The sequence below is a fragment of the Diabrotica virgifera genome, chromosome 1 (assembly GCF_917563875.1).
Source record: "Diabrotica virgifera virgifera chromosome 1, PGI_DIABVI_V3a".
In the NCBI taxonomy this organism is placed as follows: domain Eukaryota; kingdom Metazoa; phylum Arthropoda; class Insecta; order Coleoptera; family Chrysomelidae; genus Diabrotica; species Diabrotica virgifera.
The window spans coordinates 33,189,521-33,215,841 of NC_065443.1; the positions used below are offsets into that span (position 1 = coordinate 33,189,521).

Below are 26,321 nucleotides of genomic sequence, written 5' to 3' on the forward strand. Positions count from 1 at the left end.
ATTAACAACTAGTTCTGTACTTCCATTCTCCTTAAAAAACTAAGTGTTGCAGAATGTTACACCTTTATATTGAAGCTAATGTGCTTAATGGTAATTATCTCTTGTGTGGTATAATGTGCTATAAAGTTCTCGAAACTACCGGTACAATCATGTGCAGTTTGTCTTGCTCAACTACTAAGTTTGCCAGTATTTAATAAATCAGGCAAACTCTCTAGCCACTAACCCGAGTAATTATCGTATTTACACACCTAGATGAAAATAGGGATTGCTTTGACCTCAATTTCGAATTGTGGTCGCTATGGCTTCACAGCGTTTATTAGGTAAGAAATATCTTGTCTCCAGAAATGATTCATGTAGTTTAAGGGTTAAAACCCTCCTATTAACTAGCCTTTCATGTCTGCAGGGCATGCGAGCGTAGAGATAAGGCTTTGCTACAATATTACGTATTTACAAACATGTAATATATATATATATATATATATATATATATATATATATATATATAGAACTGGATTCGAAATCCGATGTATTTATCGACCGTGCAAGTATATTCTATAACACTATAAAACAGTGTTGAAATTATCGGGAAATGCGGTCTGTGGCTTAGATTGAAACTACATTTAATTCTGTTGAATTCGATATTTCGATGAGTATTTATTAATTTTTCATCTTCATCAGGAACAAACTACAAAATTAACTAACAGTTAGGTACAAACATAATATTACAATGATATAACTTACGAATTGTTGTAGGTATGTTATATAAAGCAATTTAACTTAAAGCTATGCATGTCGTTTCACGAGAACGTCGAGGGCGGCACTGAATCAGGTATCTTTTCTCACATGTGTTAAGGGCCAAAAGTTCCAATATCGAGCCATCTGTTTAATATTCTGCTATTTTTAGAATTTTAAAACATTGCAGTAAATTTCGCTTAATCTACTTGTGTCTGATTTGTAATTAATTGAACGTTTATTACTGTTTATGTGGTACATCTCGAGGAACAATCTTTTCTTATAATTGCTTTCTGAATCTAGGATCTTGATATCTGACAAATTAAATTGGTGTCCTGTTGTTATGGAATGGTGTGCTGCTGCACAAGTATTTTTGTGTGTTTTGCAATCACTTTTGTGATTGAGAAAGCAATTATAAGAGACCTAGATTCAGAAAGCAATTATAAGAAAAGATTGTTCCTCGAGATGTACCACATAAACAGTAATAAACTTTCAATTAATTACAAATCAGACACAAGTAGATTAAGCGACATTTACTGCAATGTTTTAAAATTCTAAAAATAGCAGAATATTAAACAGATGGCTCGATATTGGAACTTTTGGCCCTTAACACATGTGAGAAAAGATACCTGATTCAGTGCCGCCCTCGACGTTCTCGTGAAACGACATGCATAGCTTTAAGTTAAATTGCTTTATATAACATACCTACAACAATTCGTAAGTTATATCATTGTAATATTATGTTTGTACCTAACTGTTAGTTAATTTTGTAGTTTGTTCCTGATGAAGATGAAAAATTAATAAATACTCATCGAAATATCGAATTCAACAGAATTAAATGTAGTTTCAATCTAAGCCACAGACCGCATTTCCCGATAATTTCAACACTGTTTTATAGTGTTATAGAATATATATATATATATATATATATATATATATATATATATATATATATATATATAATCAACGTAGGAAGCACCTATATATCGCCATATCTCGCAACAAGGATGAAAAAAAAAAACAAAATATGCATAAGATGGAATTCAACCGCAGACACATGTTTCTGCCTCATTAATCGTCATCAGTACGGTATAGCCAAGTTAGAATATAGGTGTATGTTAACTTGGGAAATATACTCTTTCCTATACTGTTGTACGGAGTTGAGTCGTGGACTCTCACAGACGCTACCTGAAAGAAAATCGAGGCTTTTGAAATGTGGCTTTATCGTCGAATCCTGAAGATATCTTATACCGACTACATTACCAATGAGGGTGTTTTGCTGAGAATGCAAAAAGAAAAGGAGCTGTTAAAAAAAAACAGCCAAAATCAAATACCTCGGTAATATCATGAGGAACAGTGAAAGATATGGACTGCTGCAACTAATCTTACAGGGAAAAGTAGAAGGAAAGAGGACCAGAAAGGCGAAGGATTTCCTGGCTGAAAAGTCTACGTACGTGGTTCAACACAACAACCACAAATCTTTTCGGAGCAGCAGGGTGCAAAGTACAGACTGTCATGATGATCGCCAATATCCGAAACGGATAGGCACTACAAGAAAAAGAAGAACTTGGGAAAGGATCACTGCAGGACCAACGCAAACAATTTTTGGCAATTATGTTAGAAGACCCTGAGGATTCCAGAACAACAACCAACACATCCTCGGAGGAAGCTACAGCTACCTGAGGAAGGGAATGCCAAACGTTTAGAACGCTTCAAACAATCAAACAAGCAAACGTTAATGCGAGTTAATAGTAAAACCAAGGTAGGAAGTATATATGGGCATGCCTGGCAACAAGGATGAAACAAAAATAAAAATATGCAAAAGATGGAATTCAACCGCAGACACGTGTTTCTGACTCATTAGTCATCATCAGTACAGTATGGCAAGGTAGAATAGATGTATGTTAACTTAGGAAAGGGTCACTACAACTACAGGAACAACGCAACCAATTTCAGTTTGGAGTGGTCAGGACCTTCCACTTTATAAATAATTAAATTTGTCATAGAAGAAGACATAAGTCACGATATTGGAGGATACAATGACGTAATAATAAATACGCAAGGCTACAGTACGGAAGGTCTAGCACCATCGGTAAATGAAGTTGAAATCATTATTAAGAATCTAAAAAACTACAAATATCCTGGAAGTGATTATATGACAGCAGAAATGTTAAAATATGGAGAAGCGCGGCTGACAGACAAAATACACAAAGTACTAAAAAACATATCGGGAAAGGAAAAACTACCAATGGAGTAGAAGCAAGCAGTAATATGTCCTCTTTATCAAAAAGGAGATAAAATAGAATATCAGAATTATAGGGGTGTGGCACTATTATTGTAGTATATAAGACATTAGCAATCCACATCAAAAACAAGAAGCAAAAAGTCTTAACAATAGCTTAAGAGAATACCAGTGTGGATTTAGAAGGGAGAAGTACTCTAGAAAACTTCGTTACTTTAAGAGAAATGCAAGCTGAGAGTCATGACAATAAACAGACAATGGTATTCTAAAAAGGAAAGAAATATAAAGCGTTAAAAAATTTATAAAATTTACCAAAAATAATAAGAATGATAAAGCTACTTACGAAAAGAGAAAATAAATTAAAGTAAATAACAAACTAACAGAAAGATTTAAAGTAAAAGAAGGAGTACGACATGGGGATGTTATCCGTTGTTATCATTGTTATTTAATGTACTATTGAAAATGGTAATATGTAAACGAGGCTAATATTCACAGATCAGGTCGTCGCCTTAGTACTATAACTTGATAACTCCAAAATTGACGTTTTTGAGATAACTAGTTCACAAGATGTATTTTATTTGCCTCCATATTGTGTAAAAACTTGATAGCTCACTTCAAACGGGTTAAGTATTTATTTATGATTGACGAAAGTTGATAAAACTCAAATGCCACTAATATTCAGTGCTAAAACTTGACAAGATAAGTTATCAAGCTATTATTTAATCGAAATAATCGTGAATACGACATACACTGAATGATATAACTAGATAACTCGAGTTATCCAGTTTTAGCACGTGTTTCTCTGAAAGCATTGAACTTACCACATAATTGCTATCTGTTTATTCGGTTCATTTTAATGCAAGAATTCGAGAATTGTTAGCAGATCTGGCAACCCCCATGGCAGAGGGCTAATTTTCAACAAAATAATGTTTAAAATATTAGTTGTGTTAAAAAGTTCACTTATATGCGACTTAGCACAACATGCGACATTACCAAATGTTAACATTATGGTAGTGCTAAAACTTGATAACTTTAATTTTTCATGTTTTTTTCCATATTGGAAAACAAATTTACACCATATTCCTAAATAAATCAGTTGCCAAAAAGTTAAGGAACAGTATTTTAGAGCCGCAGAGTGAATTCCGTATTTACCAACATCATGGTAGCAGCACAAATATCTTTAAAATCTTTAAACTCGTTTATCTCAAAACTACTAATTTTGAGTTATCAAGTTATAGTATTAAGGCGACGAGGTCACATACACACACCCAAACTTATATGGAATCATCTGACATTTCTTATTATTTCGTGCGAATTTAAAAAAAAAACGAACACACGAAGTCAACCAATATTTATTTTAGAGCAATTTGGTAACAAATAAATAACAATTAAATAAAACAATAAAGTATTTAACAAGCAAATTGAAAGTAGTTGTTTTAAATTCAATAGCATACAAAATTTCAATGTAAAACGAGTAATGTTTAAATTGTTTTTATTTATTTTTTTTTTTTGTATTTTGTGGTAGTCAGTGTTATCACCTCTAGTCTTTATGCAAGCTTTAGTTTGCATGGGCACGCTCATAATCAAATTATCAACATTTCGTTGTGGTAGGTTGATCCATCCTTTAAGAGCAGCTTATACTAGCCGTGCGATGTTTTGTGAATTATCTCGGCGAGCTCTAATTTTTCTTTGAAGCATATCCCACAAATACTCTATAGGATTGAGCTCGTGTGAGCAAGCAGGCCACTCCAAACAAAGGATATCGTCTACTTCAATGATGTCTGTAGTCACTCTTATGGTATGTGGAGATCCACTATCATGCAATAAAATTAAATTTTCTCCTGTTGGACCTCTCCAGAGCCCGACTACAGGTTATCAACATACCTGTGAGCAGTTAAAGTTGATTGGATGAAAATAAAAGGACTTTTTTACGGATCATAATTCCTTTCCAGAACATTACACTGCCCCTTGTATATTTGTAAACAGATCTGACAGTTTTCGTTCTTGCTTGTCTTCCTCGACCTCTAAGTACACGATTTGGTGGGTCATCGGACTTTACACAAATCCCGACTTTTTTTTGAAAATAGCACATTTTGTCAATTCCCAATGTTCCAGTTTTGGTGGTGAAGACACCAATTTAGGTGATCAATCTTGTGCTGCTTGGATAACTCGGGAACCCATAACTGTCTCCTGCTGTATACTTCCTGGTACGAACTCTTCTTCTTATCGTTTCAACTGAAACAGTTACACCTGTAGCTTCCAAAAGCTGCCTTTGGAGCTGCAGGTAAGAATTGGTTGGGTGTCTTCCAGCTTATTGGACAATTAAACGATCGTAGAAAGCCGTTATTACTTTTGGCGACTTTTCCTTGCTTTATTTTTGAGCATTCCTAGTTCCTGTTACCTGGCATAGGTTTTGGACAGAACGTCCTGTATTACGCCTAGCTCTACAGCTATGTCCCTCTGAGAACATTACTTTCTCCATAAGACCAGTTGGAAGAAGGTCAGTTGGTCGTCCAAGAAAGAGATGAAAGGACGCAGTAGCCAGTGATCTACGCAAAATGGGAGTACAGCAATGGGAAATAGCTGCTTAGGACCGACAACAATGGAGGGAAATAGTAAACGCGACCAAGACTCACATAAAGTTGTAGAGCCAAATAATGATGATAAGACCAATACTTTCCTCGTTGTAAGTGCTATAACCCCACATGAGGCATATTTTCGTTTTTGGGCGCAAAAGTTAGTTTATTTATTTTCGTTCAATTTGCAACTCAAGCAAATAACCTATAACGTACTGAGCTGTACTATCCGATTGTCTTATATATTTGTTTATTTTCAATAAAAACCTTTATTCTTCGCAACAATAACAAGTTTTTTCAAAACAAATAAATATTAAAATAAAAATGTGTACCATTTTTATTCGGTTGCAATGCGAAGGCAAACCAATCTTACTTTTTAATTAGAATACGGAGTGCAGTCCAGTTCCTTTAACCGCGATTTTCTGCTCTTATTGGAGCTTCATCAGAAGGAACGTAGGCACTGTTCTCCATACTCCAACTAAATTGCATCGAGAGGTTTTCCCACACATCGCAACCAAAGTGATGATAATAGGTGGCAAGCGCCATCTGGCAATTGAAAGACGAAGCAAGTTTTCAATCCTAATAGTAAATTAATAATATTGAAAAATATTAAAAATCACTAAAAGATTTTTAAATTGAAAACTTATTGGTACATTTTCATGGTAACACCTCCAAGACTTCTATAATTTGCAAGTCATATGGATGCTGCAGTGAAGACGAAAGGGAAGGAATTCTACACCTTGCAATTCACATCCCCCGTCTGCAGCCGGCAAAGTTCCAACCAAATAAATATTACTTTGAAATACATGGTGATTCCATATAAGTTTGGGTGTGTGTATGTAAAAAAAATCACTGTTTGGCATTCGCGGATGCTATAGTAATTTTGTCCAGAAGCAAGAAATAATTAAAAGAGATTAAAAAACGATCTTTCACTACAAATGAAAAACCACTGCCACTGTGAGAAATGGTAATAAACTGTAAAATACAGAATTCTCAAAAAGGTCTGGTGTGGTATATTGAACGAGAGAATTATTGGTTATTACTTCTTGGAGTGAAACCTTGAACACGGAATTTTTATAATTTTTGAACACTGCGTTATGAGGTGCCAGTCAAAAGCTCCAACTTAAATGAATAATTAAATTTGTGTATCCAGTTAGCTGGGCCTTCTTTTCATTATCTACGCCGAAACTGAAAAACGGCTAAAAATTTTCCAAACGGTTGTATGGATAAGCTGAGGTAATCCGTTGATCGATTGGCTGCCCTTCTCACAAGTTTAGGCTTCTTCCAATGGGTAGATACCAAACACAATTTTACCAACCCCGCCCAATATATGTAAGACTTAACTTCGTGCAAGAATTAGACAGGAATTAGCAGAAATTAGTTTCCAACAACTAAGAAATGTAATCAGAAATATTCGTAAGCGCTACGGCAAATGTATCCAATTATATGGTGGATTGGTAGAAACAACTACGATTTAAACTAAAATAATTATGTTTCTGTAATAGCCATTTGATACAGGGTGTCCTTTTGACTCGTAGCTTAGTTTAGTTATTAATAAATATACATATATGTTACCGGCCAAACCCGATTTCAGGACAAACTAGTTTACCATAGGCCAAACTAGTTTGTCCTAAGTGCGTTAGGATAAACTTGCATGGCCTAGGCCAAACTAGTTTATCCTGATATAAATACGCACACTCCAGGCCAAACTAGTTTATCCTGAAGAAACCAATTAAATATAGTCGAAAGTACATAATTGATTACCTTTTCCATAATTGATTACAGATTGGTTGAATAGATATATATAGGATAGAATAAGAAAGGAGGATATATTAAAAAGAATAGAAGTAGACGAATGCTCAATTACAAAAAAGTTTTGGTAGTAAAAGTAGAGCCCTGAAATGGTAAAAACTCACATAGGAAAGTCTATGATAGATAGAGACCTCACATAGGAAAGACTATGATAGAAAAACTCACATGGGAAAGGCTATGATAGATAGAGACCTCAGAGACTGGGAGAATAGAGTGCTATGGAAGACGAAAACGGCAAACTCATAATGAGAAAACCCAAGAAGAAGAAAGTAATTCAGCAAATTACATAGTACGGCTTATTGTAAATAATAAATTGAATAAAATACTTTGTTTTGGAAAAAAATAATCATTTTTATTAAAATTATAATTATTCGTAACAAACAAACAATAATAATGAGTTATATTCGCGTTCGGACGGACAGACAGCCTAGGTCAAATTTCTCACCTTTAGTACCATCCTTGGATTATAAGCTTTCCTTTGACACCTCATTTGTCATTCTACCTGGTATAATGACGGAAGAGTTGAGTTCACGGACAGATAGATAGACAGACGGACGGACGGATGAGCGAGGATAATTCAACGTTTTCACATTTTTTCAAAATTGGTGAAAACAATATTAATTCGTACTCGATTTTATTCGTAAGTGTATCTTTTCTTTTAATTTTTGGAGAAAACCTCATCCTTTTATTTATTATTTTTTATATTATTTAATTATACAAGAATATATTGATTTATAGTATGTATCAATATCTTCATTCGATGTACATTTGTATCGATGTATATTTTTTTTGCCATCACTGTTGGGACGTGATTTGGAGTTCCCCGCATGTAAAAGTCCTTACATGTTCGCTAAATTATTTTCGACTCGGTTAAATTGGTCTTGACTATGCCGTACTAGTTTAACCTGAAGTGTGAGTCTTTATTATATCAGGATAAACTAGTTTGGCCTGAAGTGTGTGTATTTATATCAGGATAAACTAGTTTTGCCTAGGACAACCTAGTTTGGCCTACGCGCGATAGAACAAACTAGTTTGGCCTAGGATATACTAGTTTATCCTAACGCACTTAGGACAAACTAGTTTGACCTATGCCAATCTAGTTTGTCCTGAAATCGGGTTTGGCCGGTACCCATATAGCACACAACGTCCGATGTACGTCCATATAACGTACATTTAAAGTCCAAACGTCCATGGACCAAAACTGGACGTACTATGTACGTACATTACGGGACGTCCATTGGACGTTTGATTTCAACGTACATTGGACATCCATTTGTGGTCCATGGATATTTTACACAAAACGCGACTATTATTAAGTCCCAATACAAACTAAAAAAGAATCTTCTTGACAACGTTGTCGCTCTTCGCGCTATCGGTCGTGAAAGGTAGAATTAGGCAGGTATGAGTCGGCGTTTAATTCCGTTGGAAAATTTACGCTAAGAAGAGCAGATAAGATACTAAGAAATTGGCAACACTGTTAAAATGACCATGATAATATTCTACTGAACAGTAGCGTAGATATCTAATTTTAAATTACATAAAAGTTATTATTTTGCAAACATTTGATTTTAGGACAAGTGTAAATGGGATCGTCGCATGTCCCCAAATTATGTGGGCATATTATTATTATGTGGGTATATTATTATTATGTGGGTAATATTTTACAAAATAGTTTATAAAAATATAGTTTAAATAAAAAATATCGGCGTTATTAACTTCTGTGATATTTCTCGAAAGTGATAACACTAATCGACTCGACTGAACAGAACTTATTGTAAAATAATAATATCTACATATATAAAAACTTGTCAATAATAGTATATTATTCAACGAGCATGTAATGGTGTCTATTACTCACGATGATGAAGTTTCCCCAGAGGGGAAGTCGTAATTCCCCAGAGTGAGTAATAGCCATTACATGCGGTAGAATACTATAGTTTTTCTACGACCTTTTTTATTTTAATTATAAAAAAATATAATTATCAACTACTCGAGATTAAAATTATAATTTACAAATATACATTTTGTTTACCAGTACTCGGCTGAATAATTGGTTGCTTATTATTACCAATGCTGTCTAAGTTATGTATTGGTTATAATTGGTTGTTTATTATTACCAATGCTGTCTAAATTATGTATTGTAAAAAACACAACAACAAATAGTAAATTCATGTTATATTCATTTCCGAAAAATTATAAGTAAAGTACCAACTACTGTCATTGTATTAAATAGAAAATGGCTATTATCGGTGAACGTATTATAAAAAGTTTTTTCTACAAACGTGTTAAAAATGCAATTTTTTTAAAAGGTTTTTTAAAATTTAATTTAAACTGTATTATTGCATTTTTAACACGTTTGTAGAAAAAAAACAAGTTTATGTAACGGAATAATATTTTCGCCAAGAATTTTTAGACATTCCCCTCGAGTGTAGACAACCAGTTTTACCTTTTACGCGTCACAGGTTTCACGGTTTCAGCAATTAACAAAAATATTGTATTTTATACATTTATAACGTTTGTAGAAAAAATATTGTATGATATACGTGTTAAAAAGTACATTTTTAAGGCACTCATGTCAACTTTCACATGCATGCCTTAAAAATTTTACTTTTAACACTTATATCATAAATAACTATTAATGTACATATTTACATTAAACTATACAGTGATGAGCTCGCTAATAACCGGCAGAATAACGCAAAAGATGGAAAATACATTAAGTTGTGAAATAAAAAGGAATGAAACTAGTGGAGGTGGGAGATAAAAACTTTGTACCTTTTTGTCCTATCAAGAACTGTGTTTATACCCTGTTTTCAAAGATATATAAGCAAAACGAGAATACCTCCAATTACAAGAGAAATAAAGGTTTCAACTAACACCTAATTCAAATGAAGTACTTACCAAAGAATATAGACGTGAGTAGAAGGGTACGGCCCTGAAACCTTTTAGCATAGAATTTTGCGTTCCAACTGAGTAGGTGCTATGGAGGTGCATATATTTGACAACGTCCGTAGTCACCGTCATCTCACCACCGCCCGCACTGCGGCCGCAACATCCCTCGTCAACAAGCCTGCTTATAAACGTGACCATCTGTTTCATATAAAAGCTTCTTCTAGGGGCTATAATATTCTTTGTACTTAGTATCTACTCAGAGTCACTGTTATCACTTGTATCACTCGTATCATCTAAATTTATAGTTATTTTTTTGATTAATGTTGGTAAATATTTAAGATAGTCATTTTCCACTCCGATCACATGTTTGATTACATTTTTCCAGTTGGTTTCTGTGATTTTTGTGACTTCTCTTCTAATTAACTGGAGAACAGTAGAAGAAAATTTAGGAGCCACGTTTCTTCTCCTTATGTTTCCTTTAAGTTGAGCCCATATTAACTCTATTGGGTTCAATGTACAATAATAAGGAGGAAGTCTAAGCACAGTATGCCCATTACTACGAGCACAGTTGTCTACAACATATTCCTTTTCGTACTGTCTGCTATGAACAACCTCCAACAATTGCTGTTTGGTATATGATGCCTCAAAATACAAATTTTCCGTAAATAAAAATTCCTGAATTTGTAATTTATTCCAACTATTATTTGGAATTCTTTTCATTAACCGTGAATGATATGATGCGTTATCCATGACAATCACACTATGTGGGGGTAATTTCGGAAGAAGAGATCTTTCAAACCATGATTCAAAAATTGAACTTTCCATATCGTCATGATAATCTAGAGACGCGTCTTTAATTTGTTTTGCAGATAATAATAATGCATCGTCGATCCATCCATTTTCCCCACCGCAGTGTAAAATTATAATCCTCTTTCCTTTATTGGGCGGTACTGAGTTGAAACACTTTTTGTTATTATTTGTCCAACTTTTTTTCACTGTGTCATGAGTATCGTACCAGGTCTCATCTAAATAAACAATATTTCTTTTCATTTTTCGATATTCAGTTATCTGTCTTATATAACTATTTCTTAAAGAAATTATTCTAGTACTTTCCATTAGCGTCTGGCGCTTGTCTATTGTTTTGTAGGTACTTAAAATTATTCGCTTTAAGAAATAATCGAAGTGTTGTTGCTGAACATGAGAGAATGCCCTTTCGAACTAATTCACTTCGAAGGCTTTCAATAGTTGGAAAAATGTTAGCCGCATACATTTGGTATATTGTTCTGGTTATAGGTTCAATTAAGTGCGGTTCTATTTTTCTGAATTTGCCACAATCCTTTCTCTTCTGTCTAGAAGAAGATGTTTCTCCTATAATCTTGTAGCAGGTTGCTTTGGGCACTTTGGTTAAAAAACATGTTTCTGCAATTGCCTCTGATTTAGACAATTCAGTACAAAGTCCTTCATAAACATTTTTCAGCAGACGTTTGGCATCATCAGAAAGGTATTGAAAATGTCGCTTACGTTTTACTACACACCTTTGTAAATCCTCCAATTGATTAGAGGGTTCCATTGTCTCTTCAGCTGTAGAACTATTTTCGCACCACGAACGCAACATTTTAAAAGTATCAAACGTATAAAAACGTAAAAAATATCACGTAAAAACAAAAAAAGTATAAAATGTAAAATTTTAAAATGCTTTCCGTAGAAAAAACACTGATAAAGTCACGACCAAACTTACTTGCAGTTCACTATTTGAAATTTTAATTTAACTGAACGCTGTAGCAGTTCTGGTTTGACTAAAAATATTCTTGTTTCCCAAAAATTTGTTGGTCATATCCGCAATTTAAAAATAAAATATTATACAAATTTGCCTACCTTGTCCCGTGCCTTCGGCACTGGACGGTCGAAAATCTGATACCCTAGTTTATGACTCCGCAAGCCAGTCAAATACTGTTATAATCTTACCCCACGCACCCTAAGTATGAATAAGTCTGCCGACAAAAGATAACGCATTATGATTTGTCATAACAACGATATCCGATGTTTTCATTGGCCGTTGGTCCACATGGACTGGCCAACAGTTCGATGAAAACTTCATCTGGTTGACTGCCCATATTTTAAAACATTATACCAGGCACGTCTGAATGTAAATATCGAGTGGAATCTTAAAATTTTGTACTGTTATAGGTCAAGTCATTGATAATTTTACAGACCCCTGGTAGAGTACTTTTTTATTGCCTGATTTTATTACAGATACATATATTTTTACACAGTCTCACGGAAATACGAGGCTACCATACTTTTAGGGGATTATCGCTGTTAATTGTTGTGGAATACTGAAGGTTGGTTTATTTATGATAATTCACAGAATGGCAAAAGCGCTTGTAATATACAACAACGGTACTGACTCTAAAAATAGTTTGGAACAGAAACAGAACAGAGATTAAACCTCTTTTAATGTGCATGCTTCCTAGGGCGTCATTATCTGAATCTCGTCTTTATGAAAATACATCCTGTGATATATTTGTGTTTTCTGTTTATCGTGCAAGTGCAGTCGTGCATTAATGAAGTTCCTAGTTCCTATAATAAAGTATATATTATAATGAAGTTATAGTAAAGAGAAATAAAAAGGTCTTTTGTGTAATATTTTTAAGTATAAGTTTAGTATTATAAGGAACTATTTCCTATAAAGGCTTTTTGCTATGTATTCACAAAATTATGGATACTAGATTTCTTTCTGAAAAGTGCCCTACAAATGTCCATAAGACGTACATTGAATGTACATAAGGTGTACACTGAAAGCTTCAATACAACGTACAATGTACGTTTGTAGCGGACGTTCTATGGACGTCCAATTTTGTGAACTCTGGACATTCGTTGGACGTCCGTCGGATGTCCATTGTACCTTAGCGGGACGTCCATTGGACGTTCCAATGTACACAGATGTACGTCCATTGGATGTCCATAAAACGTACTTGTGCTATCTGGGTAACATAATCAATGAAATTTTTTTTGTAGCTATTTAGCCACTTTCAATCCAGGGGCTTAAAAATTTTTAATTCAAAAATCACCAATAGTAACTCTCCATTGACTAATAAAAATTATCGTAGTAGATGGTAGGTGTGCCTGAGATTTTGAATAAAGGTCTTGATATGTGTCCCTAAGTAGACCTTTAATTACTTGACTTTTAAAGGAGAATAAATTAGTTTAAATAGGTAGTTATATAAAATCATGGTTGCGTAATATTAGACAATGGTGTGGTTCCATGGTAGAAGAATTATTTCTCGCAGCCGCCGATAGAGAGAGGTCTCAGGAACTTGTATGTAAACACGATGACGGCCAACGTCTTAATTAGGCAATCCAAACCACGTGACCTCTGGTTGGCACACAAACTAACAAAGAGGTTATGTTTGTATCTATTTTTCAATGATTTTTCATTGTTTATGGTCGTATTTTGGATTCATTTGGATTTCGTTTCCTGTTTTTGTGAACTTTATAAACTTTACCACAATGCAAAGTGTTTATTTAAGGAAATTATTATTGGAAACTCCAGATGTTGCGAGAAAGGTAGGCCAAACAATTTTTATTTACTGTTCATTTTGCCCTGTTTTGCCCCGATATTTATCGGATATTTATCGATAATGATGAATTTTGCAAGCAATAACATTATTTCTTTTATTGTTTTAGATATTTATTGAAGTTGAAAATAATTGGGGATTTAGATCCATAGGCAATTCAGTCAGAATTGGATTTTACAGTAAAGTGCATTCCATCAAGTTACTATTATAGATATTTGTACATATCTGGTGGAGTCTCAACAGTTGCTACTCTAAGCAGCAGATGAAAGCATACAAAAGCTTTCAGGCACATAAATATTTTACAGCAGGATTTATTTTAAGAGTTTTGGAGTAAAAATTGTTAATGATTTCCTGATTTCCATATTATTGTTGGAAAGGTATGCCTTTATTTTATTTATTCACCATTAAGAAATATATGGATAACAGTATTAGTGTCTTTTGAATAAATTGGTTCTAAATATTAGATTTATTTACGTTTATATATCTGTATGAAACCAGACATATCGTCGTCCTAATCTGTAAACTGCGAACTCCATAATTCTCTAAAAATGATTTATTACTGCCATCTATTTGAATTACTGTCATGATTGTTCTAAAGTTATATTATATGAATGTCCGATTTTAAATAAAATATTCTCAATCATTGTAAAGACCGCAAATTACTCTAATAAAAATAAATTTTTGTAGTTGAAGAATTTCCAAAAAAATAAAATATTTTTTTAGGTGAAGCATTTCCAAAAAGCTAATTCTAAACGACTAAATGCTTGGGTGGGGTGATAGCCAGTTCTGATGACATAGCAAATGCACATTGTATGCGTATGGCCCGTAATAGTGAAGTCTGCAGCCATATTGCAGCAATCCTATTTTTAGCTGAGTATGCCCAGGGCAAGACAGACGAAGAAGAACCCAATGCATGTACATATGTTACACCTACATGGTTTGGAGATAGTAACATATGCATTCTCTGATGAAAAACTAATGAGTTTTGAAACTGTTCGGTCAGAGTGCTTGTTGAGCTCACTAAACGAACTGAAATATAAGACAGCTTTGGCATTGTGTTGCAGCGATATGAAAATGTCTTTGTGCTTTAATGAATTTTACTATATCTTCTCCTTCAGTTATATTTATTATTTCATGGTTCATCAGCCTTCTATATTCCCCTGTTTCTGTCATCACTGGGCCATGTATTCTTTTCAAAATTTTTCTCTCAATTATTCTTAACTTTTCTTCGTCTTTTTTCGTAAGGCACATTAATTTTGCTCCATAGGCTATCACTGGTCTAATTGCTGCTGTATATATTTTGGATTTTGTTTTTTTGCTCAGGTTTTTGTCCTTGAGTAGTCGGTGGTATTTCCAATATACTCTATTACCTGCTTTAATTCTTTCGTTTATCTCTATACTCCTTCCGTTTTGTAATGTTGTATACGTTAACCTGACGTCAAAGTTTTTTTTATAAGATACCTGTAATAGGGAATTTGCATAAATTTTTAAATTCGAAAAAAATGTTATAAATCACAACAGACCATAATTTAAAACATGTATCAAAGATAAAAAAGTTTTGTTTGTCTATCGTTTGGCCCCTAAAGACGATTAAAAATTCAAATTAAAACAGGTGGTCCAAAACGCATAGTGACGTCATATAGTTGTGCATGTACATTCTGCACCAACAAAGTAAACAAAATTGTTTATAATTTTAAATTAGACATTATAAACGTCAGTAGAAAATACAGTAATGTAACGTCACAAGCGTTTTTGATCGTTTGAACTATTTTACATTGGCTAAGGGTTCTTCTAAACCAAGGCCAGAAAACAGAAAAAAATATATAGATTTTAAATTATCTTCTAAGTTATTATGAGGTTTTACCGCGTGAAAGTTTGGAAATATTATTTTTAAAGGAAACTGAATAATATTACGTAATAAAAAAATGTGTAAGTTCCCTCATAGGTTTGGCATTCGTTTTGACACTGACACTAAGTTTTATAAATATATTTGATAATTTCTATTTCTGATATATTTGAGTGTTTTTAAGTATTTTTATTGGGGTTTTGAATGCTTGTACTTGTACAGAATGTCACTAAACAATACTTATAAAGTTTTTCTTTATTTTCCATATTAATCTTTCTCTTTTTTCCTTCAAAAACTGTAAACTCCAATCCCAACAAACTGGTATATTTTTTATATTATTACAATGACATACGATAAAAAATGTCATTACAATATAAATATTTTCCCATATTTCGCGACGATGCTGTGGCCAAATACCCAAGTAGGTAGAGGCCAATAAACTAAAGAAGAAGAAGAAGAATATACTTACATATAACCCAAGGTTAATAGATTAGGGCGTAGGTTGTCTCATAACTGTAGACCAATCAAAGGCTGGCTTTTTAAAGGCGGGAATACGTCATCCGTACGACAATTTTAAAATTGTCATAAGAGTCAATGCTAATAAAAGGTTCAAAAACTTAGGTTTTGCAATATATTTTGAGATTTTCTTGGGTATAGGTATATTTAAGTGGTTCTTATATTGGTAATTATATCAATTTTTCCCTTAAAAATCAATAGTCTGCTAACAAAAAACTAGAATTCATTTAACACTTATTATGTGTGTTTTAAATGGAGAAAACAATTTAATTAGCACAAAAATCCAAAAAAATAGAAGAAAAAGTTTAAAATCAAAAATACTAATATGTAGGTACTTACTTATTATGTTTTTCGTGGAATGTGCAGCACTTTTATCATTTTTGGTGGTATGCAACAACAAAAGAACGAATAATATAAATAATTTATTATTAGGTTAAAATATAAAAAAAGACGTAACATAATATTAACATATTCAGACACGAGGAAATGTTTGCTACCTATTTTCTTATGTTTAGAGGCCCATTTATCTTGTAACATTTTATTATCCATTATTGTTTGATAATTTAAGGTATTTGGGAAATGTCCAAAAACATTATTTTGTTTCCATCTGGTTCAGGAATTTTGGAGTTGCTTTTACATATAGCTATGCTACAAATGTTACCACCACTCATCTAAAAAATGTTTTATTATTATAACATACAAAACTACATATTATTATATGTGTAATATTATAATTGTTAAACTAACCTTACACGGTTACGAAAACACACTTCACAAGTCATTACTGCCTTTGTATAGGACCCAAATAAGTAATTATAGTAATATAGTCCTTATATGCTTAAAAACTCAACAAATATTAAACAAATAAACGATATTATAAGAAAATTCCACAAAAATTATGCGGAAATATAACCACATACAACTGTCAAACTTGACTTTGTCCTACGAGTGACGTAGGCATTCCCCTCCCTCTCGCTTCCGCCCACATAGTTATGAGATAACCTAACCCCTATCTATGAACCTTGCATATAACCCTCCCACATCACTGATATAACCTCTCTTTCCTTGTCTAAGGATATAACCCATAGAGGTATATATTAACATAGAGGGAGCCTACCTTCCGCGCTTCCTGACGACAAGATCTCATGGACTGGTTTGCTGCATCTCTTTCTAACACATTGTATCGAAAATCTATGATGACATTCAGTGTGAATATAGGCACAGAAGAGGAGGACAACTGTAGCAGCTTTACTATGCGTAAGAGTGAAACAGCACTAATCCAAATAAAAAAGATGGTGTCGTCACTTCGCTCTGAATGACACTCTTTCTATGCTAATATATAACTCTATGATATAACCATATAAAAAACTAATGTAAAACTATATGACGTCACGGGCCGTTTGAACTACTTCAAAATAAAGAAGTCTTTAAATTTGTATTTCTAAGTTATTATGAGTTTTTGAAGCGGGAAATTTTGCAAATCTCATTTTTATACAAAACTGAACATTATTATGTAATAAAAAAAAATGTGCAAGTTCCCCATTTACTAAAAAACGTCGACGACTATCCAACGTCGTAAAGTAAATTTTCGACAATTGGTTGTTTAGTTTCCAACTACAAAACGACGTAAAAATTTGCTGATTAGGGCCTATCTGTCTTGACTCATCTTGACTTATATGACTATAATGTGACAGATATTACATTGCATAACATAACCTTACTTTTTTACACTTGGTTTTTCTAGTTTTTCTATAAACAGTATATTAACAATAACAATTTATTGAAAGAAAAACCTATATAGTTAAAAAAATATATAGTTGTTCTTTGAGAAAAACAATGTCTCAAAATGAAGGGGAAATGCATGTAAAAAAGAAATCAAAAGCTTTTTTGGACATTCAACATCTTTTTACAGACAAAAAGCTAAACTTTTGAAAATGGCACATACAGAACCTGAAGAGCTAATTACTCAAAATGGGACTAAAGATTTTCATGAGGTAAACATATATGCAATAAATAAAAATAATAATAATAATAGAGTTTATTTGTTGCAACTAATACATAAAAAATAAACCCAATTTCTCACTGAAGTTGTTAGTCAAATAGACTATAACTTGTGCGTGAGGGTTAAATTTTGATTAAGCATATTAAATCAAAGGAATCAAATATAGTCTTTTTTCATCATCTGACTTCAATTTTGGGCTCCTCATCTCACCTAATTCAGTTACTGTAAACTTTTGTTTATGGGACCTCCGAAAATCTCTCATAATGTTCAAGAAAGTATTGCAAACAATTTCCGATGGGATTCTTCTGACGAACTTCGTTTTCTATGAGAATTATAATTACTTTTTGAAGGTGTTTTGTCCATTTTTACCATAATTTTCACAGTTTAAACATTTGTAAGTGACATTTGTAATAAATAAATAAAATAACCAACTATAAGTAGAATAATAAATGTTTTATAAAAACATTTATAAAACCAACATAAAACCCTTTAGTTTAAGCTGCCTGATGTACATACACAAGCATCTACAAACAGATTAACCTTAACAGATGATGAGGTCAAACAGGAAGATGTCATTCTGACATCTGCCATGTTCAAGAAACAAGTCCTAGTCGGGGGTTTCTTGTAGTGCCGGTTGTTTGCGCTTACTTTAGGACGTATTAGGTATACCAATAGGTAAATTCGAGGTGTGCAAGGTAAAAATAGGTTATACTAAAGGTCGGCAGGGGGTGTTCTTGTCCAAATCAGTTAAAATGTAGTGTAATTTAGGTCGCGAGTCAAATCCGCCATTAACGAAAGATCGCCATGGTTCAGCTATTTTTGGAAACATAATGTTTGGCAATTTTTTTGCTAGATTTTAATTAATATTTGATTTCAATTAACGAATTTTGTTTATATATAAATCAAGGATAATTTTGTATGGGTCTCGACATAATAATATGTTTTTTTAATTACGATGAGTATTTCTATTTTTACCGTTTTGTTCGATTTAACCTGTAAATTTATGAGGCGCTTTCAGTTTTTAGCAATTTTTATACCTAGTTTAACAGTACACTTCCTTATGTTTTTAAATTTTCGACCGCATTATGCAATGAGGCAGATGATTAAAAAAATAATTATACAAGTCACTTAGGTTATATTCTGAATAGAGTAGGAACCTACTTAAATAAGTATCAACAGGCCGCCATGCATCTTAGTTTCTGATGATTTAATATCCTCTAAGATTATTAATCTATTTGGTAAAAATGAAGTGTGTCGGCCGTACTTCTGTGGTAGAGAATTTTATACTATTACTTTACAAGACCAAAGTCCTAAAAACTAACGTAATTTGACGATAAAATATCTCGAGCTGAGAAGTCGAGAGGGGGACGTCGAGGCAACCCGTATTTCTATTCCCCACTTAGGTGCAAATAGCGGTTTTCTGACCGTCGTCGCAACGTCGCGTATTAACGTTGGGGCATTTAATCCAACGTTAAGACGTCGTAATATTACGTCCAATTGCTTCTTGGGAAATTAAAAATATAATTGTTGAAACATGATAATATATTAGCTGACATAAAATTTAAATTATAGACCGAAAAATTGAACCCAATAAACAAGCTAGTTAGGAAAATGAAGGGAACTTAATGCATATAAGTTATTATTTATGTCTTTTGGTTTGTGCTTCATTGGAAATTCCCCCTCCCCTAAGTCAAATTTCCCCTCCCATGGCAAATATATAGATTAGCCACCCAATTCTCCTGTACGTTTAATTTTATTTTTAAAAAGCGCACAAAGCATTTTAACGCATAAGTATATAAAAATTAACAAATTCCAGCATTTTTAAAACTTTTTAAAACAAGGACCGAGATAATTTTTAATTCCATAAGTGGTTTTTACCTACCCTGTAGAATAATAATTAGCCTGGTGAGCCATTTAGCTGGTGAATGCCCTTTTATTGGTGTACCGCACTATTTACTCCCATTCATAAGAAAGGCGTAACCACAAAATGTAGTAACTACCGAACCATCTCACTAATTTCACACTCAAGTAAAATTCTGTTGAGAACTATCACGTGTCGCATGCAGACATACCTGGATAGAAAAATACCACAAGAACAGGCAGGCTTCGTGAAGGGTAAAGGCACAAGGGAGCAAATTCTTAATATGCGACAACTCATTGAGAAAGCACAAGAATTCAAAATTCCGATGATCATCTGCTTTCTGGATTATCAGAAGGCATTCGACTGTGTAGACTGGACAGTTTTGTGGAAAGTTCTACATGAGATGGGGTTCCTGATCGTCTGTCAGCTCTGGTGAAAAGCCTATATGAGAACAGTGAAACCAGAATAAGGATTGAAAACCATAAGTCCGATCCTTTTAAAATAGGTAGAGGAGTCCGACAAGGATTTATTCTCTCACCAAGTCTTTTTAATTTCTATGGGGAATATATAATGAGAACAGCACTCGACAAATGGAATGGCGGTATTTTTATCGCCGGAAAGAAGATCTCAAATCTCAGATATGCAGATAATACAACATTAATAACTGCATCCGAAGAAGAAATGTCCAGCCTGCTGCAGCTAGTGGAAGCCGAAAGCAATAGATGTGATCTCAAGATCAATAAACAAAAAACAAAATTATTATAGTAGATTATTCACTTCAGACAACAGGAGCCTTAGACCAGTTTGAAGTGTTTAACGAGTTCAACTATCTAGGATCCTACATCAGTAATACAGGATCTTGTGAAACAGAAATACGTAGGAGAATAGACATGGCCAAAAACGCTATGAGTCGATTATCGAAAATCTGGAAAGACCGCTCCTTGTCGAAGAACACCAAAATAAGATTAGTACGTGCCTTAATTTTTTCCATATTTAATTACGGATCCGAAACATGGACAATGAAATCGGACGACAGAAAAAGGATTGACGCCTTTGAAATGTGGTGCTGGAGAAGAATGCTTCGGATCTCATGAACGGAACACAGAACAAATCACTCAATCCTCCAACAGCTTAATATTCAGACTCGACTTCCCTCTATTTGCCTCTCCACCGTCTTAAAATTTTTCGGCCATATTGCAAGAAGAAGTGATGATAATCTTGAGAGACTTATAATTTCGGAAAACGTTAAAGGGCGCAGAAGTAGAGGTCGCTCACCTACTCGATGGATGGATCAAGTACAGAAAGCCAGTGGAAAAACATTCTCTGAATCCATGAGGGAAGCTCAGGACAGAAGCCGATGGAAAGAGATAGTTGCTCGTATTATAGGGAATCACGACACTCAGCAATGAGGAAACGACTGAGGAGGAGGAGAGCCCTTTTATTCTCAATATTTCTATCCGGGGCAGAGACTTGGACTCTTCGCGCATGCGAGCGCCAAAAAATTGATGCTTTTGAGATGTGGTGCTGGAGAAAAATGCTGCGCATACCTTGGATAGCTCATAGGACAAACGTTTCCATTATAAACCAAGTCAAAATTAAAAAAGGCTGTCCACAATTAATATGTCTGCAATGAATTCTACAATTCTTCTGTCACGTGGTTCGCAGAGGTGACGATAGTTTGAAGAGATTGCTTGTTTCTGGAAACGTTCCGGGGAGAAGATCAAGAGGACGATCACCAACTAGATCGTCCGATAAAATTAAGAATTCAGCTGGAAACTAATTCTACGAAGCTTTTAGAATAGCTGAAGATAGAGACCAATGAAAAAACATTGTTAGGAATATTGGAAGAAATCACGATCCTCAGTAATTCATCATTCACTTGACGTCATCAGTCTATTTTGTTTGAGGTTTGAATTCGCTTTGTCGTCTTTTTGAAGAAGGTTGTCTTCCATTCTTCCTATTTGTCCTGCCCAGTTCCATTTTAACACGGCAATATTCTAGATCACATCTATTACTTTTGATTGTCTTCTTATCTCTTCGTTGGACTTGCGATCACTGAGTTTAATGTTGAGCATTCTCCGTTCCATTGCTCTGCGAGTCCACAAACTTTAAGTTTGTGGACTACGCTGTTATTAAAAGTCCAAGTTTCAGTTCCGTATGTCAGAACTGGCAATACGTATTTATCGAACGTTTTTGCCCTTAAAGTATTTGGTAAGTTTGATTTAAATACTGATTGTAATCGACCAAATACTGCCCATGCTAAGGAGCATCTTCTATTTAAATCGGCCTTTGGGTTAAGAATTGTCAGTTCTATTTTTGTATATACCTAGTATTTGTTTTGTTGATTACAGAAAGGCGTTTAATAGGGTATTATATGATAAGATCATAACAATCTTGATAAGAGCTGATATAGTCGAGCATCGATTTGTACAAAAATTTGGGCTTAGGCTCATTACACCTTCTAGTTCATTTTCTATATTGGGCCGTTGTACGCTTTTGGTTTTTTAAGGGTGAAAACTACCCCTAATTGTAAAAAATTATAAAATAACATTTTAAACTTTAATATTGTCAACATTTGGCTCTTATTAGTTACATAATGATTGTTTTATGCTTTAAGATATACTTTCATAATATTTCAACCCTTAAAATCACCCTTGTTGGAGCTATATATAAAAAACTTACTTATCCTAAAAGAATAATTTCGGCTTGCATCGATTTACATAAAAATTTGGGATTAGGATCATCTCACCCTGTACTTCATATTCTATATCATGCTTAAGGTCGTTGATTATTTTTAGGGGTGTAAACTACCCCTTATTGTCAAAAATTATATAAAAACATTGTAAACTTTAATATGGGTAAAATTTGGGTTTGATTGGTTAAATAATGATTTTTTTATACTTTAGGAAATAATATCATAATATTTCAACCCTTAAAAACCACCCTTAAGAACATTACAGTTTTTATAAGTAGATATTTTAATAGATCTATACAGAAAAAAAAGTAGAATTAAAGAATTACAAAAACATTTATTTACACAAAAATAAGAATTTACAAATATGTTCAAATACAAATACAAATAGTTTTTTAGTCATCTTCAAGTATACGAACCGGTTCTGTGGTATTATACATACATTGAAAATTATCCATAAGCCGACTATCCGAATTTTTCGAAAAAAAAAATTCGTTTTATAAACATAGCTCCTTCATTTTTGACAATAAAAAGTTTTTTCAAAAATGACTTTGTAGGATTTTAGAAGAGTTATAAGACTGTGTAAACTAACTTGCGTAAGATCCCTTAGTTTTAATTAGGGTGGGTTTAAAGGGCTCGAATAAGAGGGTGTTTGCTCGTAAATAGAGATTTAAACAGCTATATCTCGCTAACTGTTCACTATAATGAAAATCTATGCACAAGAGAATTTTAGTTATTAAAAAAGCTACAATTTAGTAGTTTATCATTTTTTTCGTATCTCCAATATTTTCGGAGATATTTTAAAGTAAAAGGTGAAAAATGGTAAATTCCAAAACTGACTTTGTAGGATTTTTGAAGAGTTATAAGACTGTGTAAACTAACTTTCGTAAGATCCCTTAGTTTTTAATTGGGGTGGGTTTAAAGGGCTCGAATAAGGGGGTGTTTGCTCGTAAATAGAGATTTTAAACAGCTATATCTCGCTAACTGTTCACTATAATGAAAATCTATGTACAAGAGAATTTTAGTTATTAAGAAAGCTACAATTTAGTAGTTTATCATTTTTTCGTATCTCCAGTATTTTCGGACATATTTTGAAGTAAAAGGTGAAAAATGGTACATTCCAAAAAAATTATTTTTCTTTAAACTCCAATTTTTCTAAAATTAAGCCTTTTAAATAGGTCCAACTTCTTGGGTGTATTGATAATACAAATATAAAAGGAATTACAGAAAGGTGAAGACCAATTTTTAATTAGGAGGGTAGTTAGAGGGTTGTTTTTACTGATTTTTTCATAGATAAAAGCAGGTACTGACATTTTCTTGATCATAAGTCGCTTAATTTTCAGGCTAGAAACTTTTTATTATTATTTTTTGAAAGGGCTTAATATATACTTAAAAAACTATTAGTTCAGTTTTCCTCGAAAAATGCAAAGTTTTTCCGTTATTTTACTTTGAATATTTCAAATTATGCATTTGACGAAAAAAGCTAACTTTTAACATACCGTATCTCGGTTTGTATTGGTCTTAAAGATATTACAAAAAAAGAATTTGGTTTGTGTTACTAAAAGATACAATTTTGATATCTACAGTTTTTTTGATTAAATGCATATTTTTCGAGGTATTCTCAAAAAAAACCTCTAAAAAAGTCGATTTTTTCATCGAAAAACTGTTACTTTCAAGCGCGAGTAACTCGAAAAATATTAGTTTTACGAAGAAAATGTAAAAAACTTTTTTTCTTAGAATTACTTTTGACATCGATTTACATGGTTAAACTGTAATAAAAAATTCCCGCTCCCGAGATGGGTGGCAACCACCCCAAAATTTTAGCGTACAGCGGCATGATATAGAAAATGATCCTTGGACTATTCCCTACCTTCTGTGAAAATTTCAAGTAAATCCATGCTGGACGAAAAAATTGCGAGCCAAAATGCTTGATGTCCTCGACTAATAGAAACTTAAAAAAAACCTATAATACCTACTACAACAAAACTGCCAACCAATTAATAATGTCGTCTTCTTATTTTTTATTGGATATTGAAATCTTACAGTAAAATACAAGTTGTTTCATACTAAAGTAACGATATCGTGTAAGAAATATGAAAAACCAAATATAAAAACCAATAAAAAGCTTTATAATAATTATTTTAAGAGTATTTTCTATCCTTACTTTAATGACAGTATGTATCCGTAACTGGCATTATAGTCTTAGACACATCTGCTACATTGAAAGCTCTAATAGGAACTAACTTTAATCTCCAACTAGATGCTAAGCTTTTAGTCCTTCGAGATGCATTAACTAAGACGGAAAATATGGTCTTAATATCCCCTTGTCTATGAGGTATTAAAAAGTTATAAGTGATTACTAATTCCCTGTATAAAGAAAAACTTTGCTATTTATATTTTGCTTATATAAAACCAAGAGTGAAATGTGCAATGTTTTCAAATATACCCTAAGGGAGTATAATCATGAAAAAAGCTTTCAGACAATGATCTCTTAAACTTATATCTTTTCAGTAATATTGTTTTATGGTTTTTTTGTGGATTTATAGACAACAACGTGAGTGGTTTTCGTGATATATAGCAAATGTTATAATTTAACTGAAGAAGTCAAATACACTGCTCAAAAAATTAGGACAGTAAACAAGTTAACAAATTGCACCCCGACTTGGTTAGACCCATAACCCTGAAATCGCAAACTTTTCAGGAGAGCAAAAAGAAGATGTTATCTGAACTCTTTTTTTTTTCTCTGTACCTTCCTTATCTAAGTAAACCAAACTCTACACTCGTATTAATTATGGATGTAGCTATATTATAATTCTAATAGTATTTATTTTTAATTATTAACATTGATTTGTAGTCAGTCTATCGACACAGTAAAAGCAAAGTTGTAGCTCATGAAAAATTGTTCTTCGTCCAAAAATTCGTCCAATTCCAAATCGAATATTTCAACCTGAAATAACCAAAAATTGAAACACTTTTCGGGAAAAACTCATCAAAGCTGTCTACGTTTTCTTGACCCTTAGGAATTAACCTTAAGATATCTGCAGCATCACCTCGTAAAGCAGCAGTCAATGAAACAGCCTTTTCTTGTTCGGTCCAATGATTGGCGGTCGCAATAGCTTCAAATTGTCAAGATATATGGACCAAGAGGACTTTCCATCGAATGGTGGTAATTTGAATCTCATATTATGCGACGTTTCGTCTCTCGGTAGTTCATCTTTCACTACAGGATCTAACGCTGCTGCATTAACTGATGGTTGTACTTGTGTATCGGTTATCATGCTCTCTAGTTGTTTGATCTTTTCTTCTACAGTCTCTACAATTTTCTGCATCTTATCGAATGTTCTAGAAACTTCTTCAAATTTCTCGTCGTTCTGTCTACAAACGTCTTTAATTACTTGAGAAACACTTTCAAATTTCTCGTCGCTTTTTCTAGAAGTTTCATCGATCTTTTGAGAAACACTTTCAAATTTCTCGTTGTTCTGTCTACAAACGTCTTTAATTACTTGAGAAACACTTTCAAATTTCTCGTCGCTCTGTCTACTAACTTCTTCAAGTTTTTCGTTGTTTTTTCT

At 33.2% G+C, this 26,321-nt stretch overlaps 1 protein-coding gene across 1 annotated transcript; it reads right to left on the reverse strand.

Annotated features, from left to right (window-relative positions):
- Positions 1 to 10,506: 10,506 nt before the first annotated feature.
- On the reverse strand, positions 10,507 to 11,304 carry LOC126889663 (uncharacterized). The gene has a single exon (XM_050658172.1). It carries the CDS (start codon positions 11,302 to 11,304, stop codon positions 10,507 to 10,509), a length of 798 nt encoding a protein of 265 aa, XP_050514129.1.
- Between the last annotated feature and the right edge of the window lie 15,017 nt (positions 11,305 to 26,321).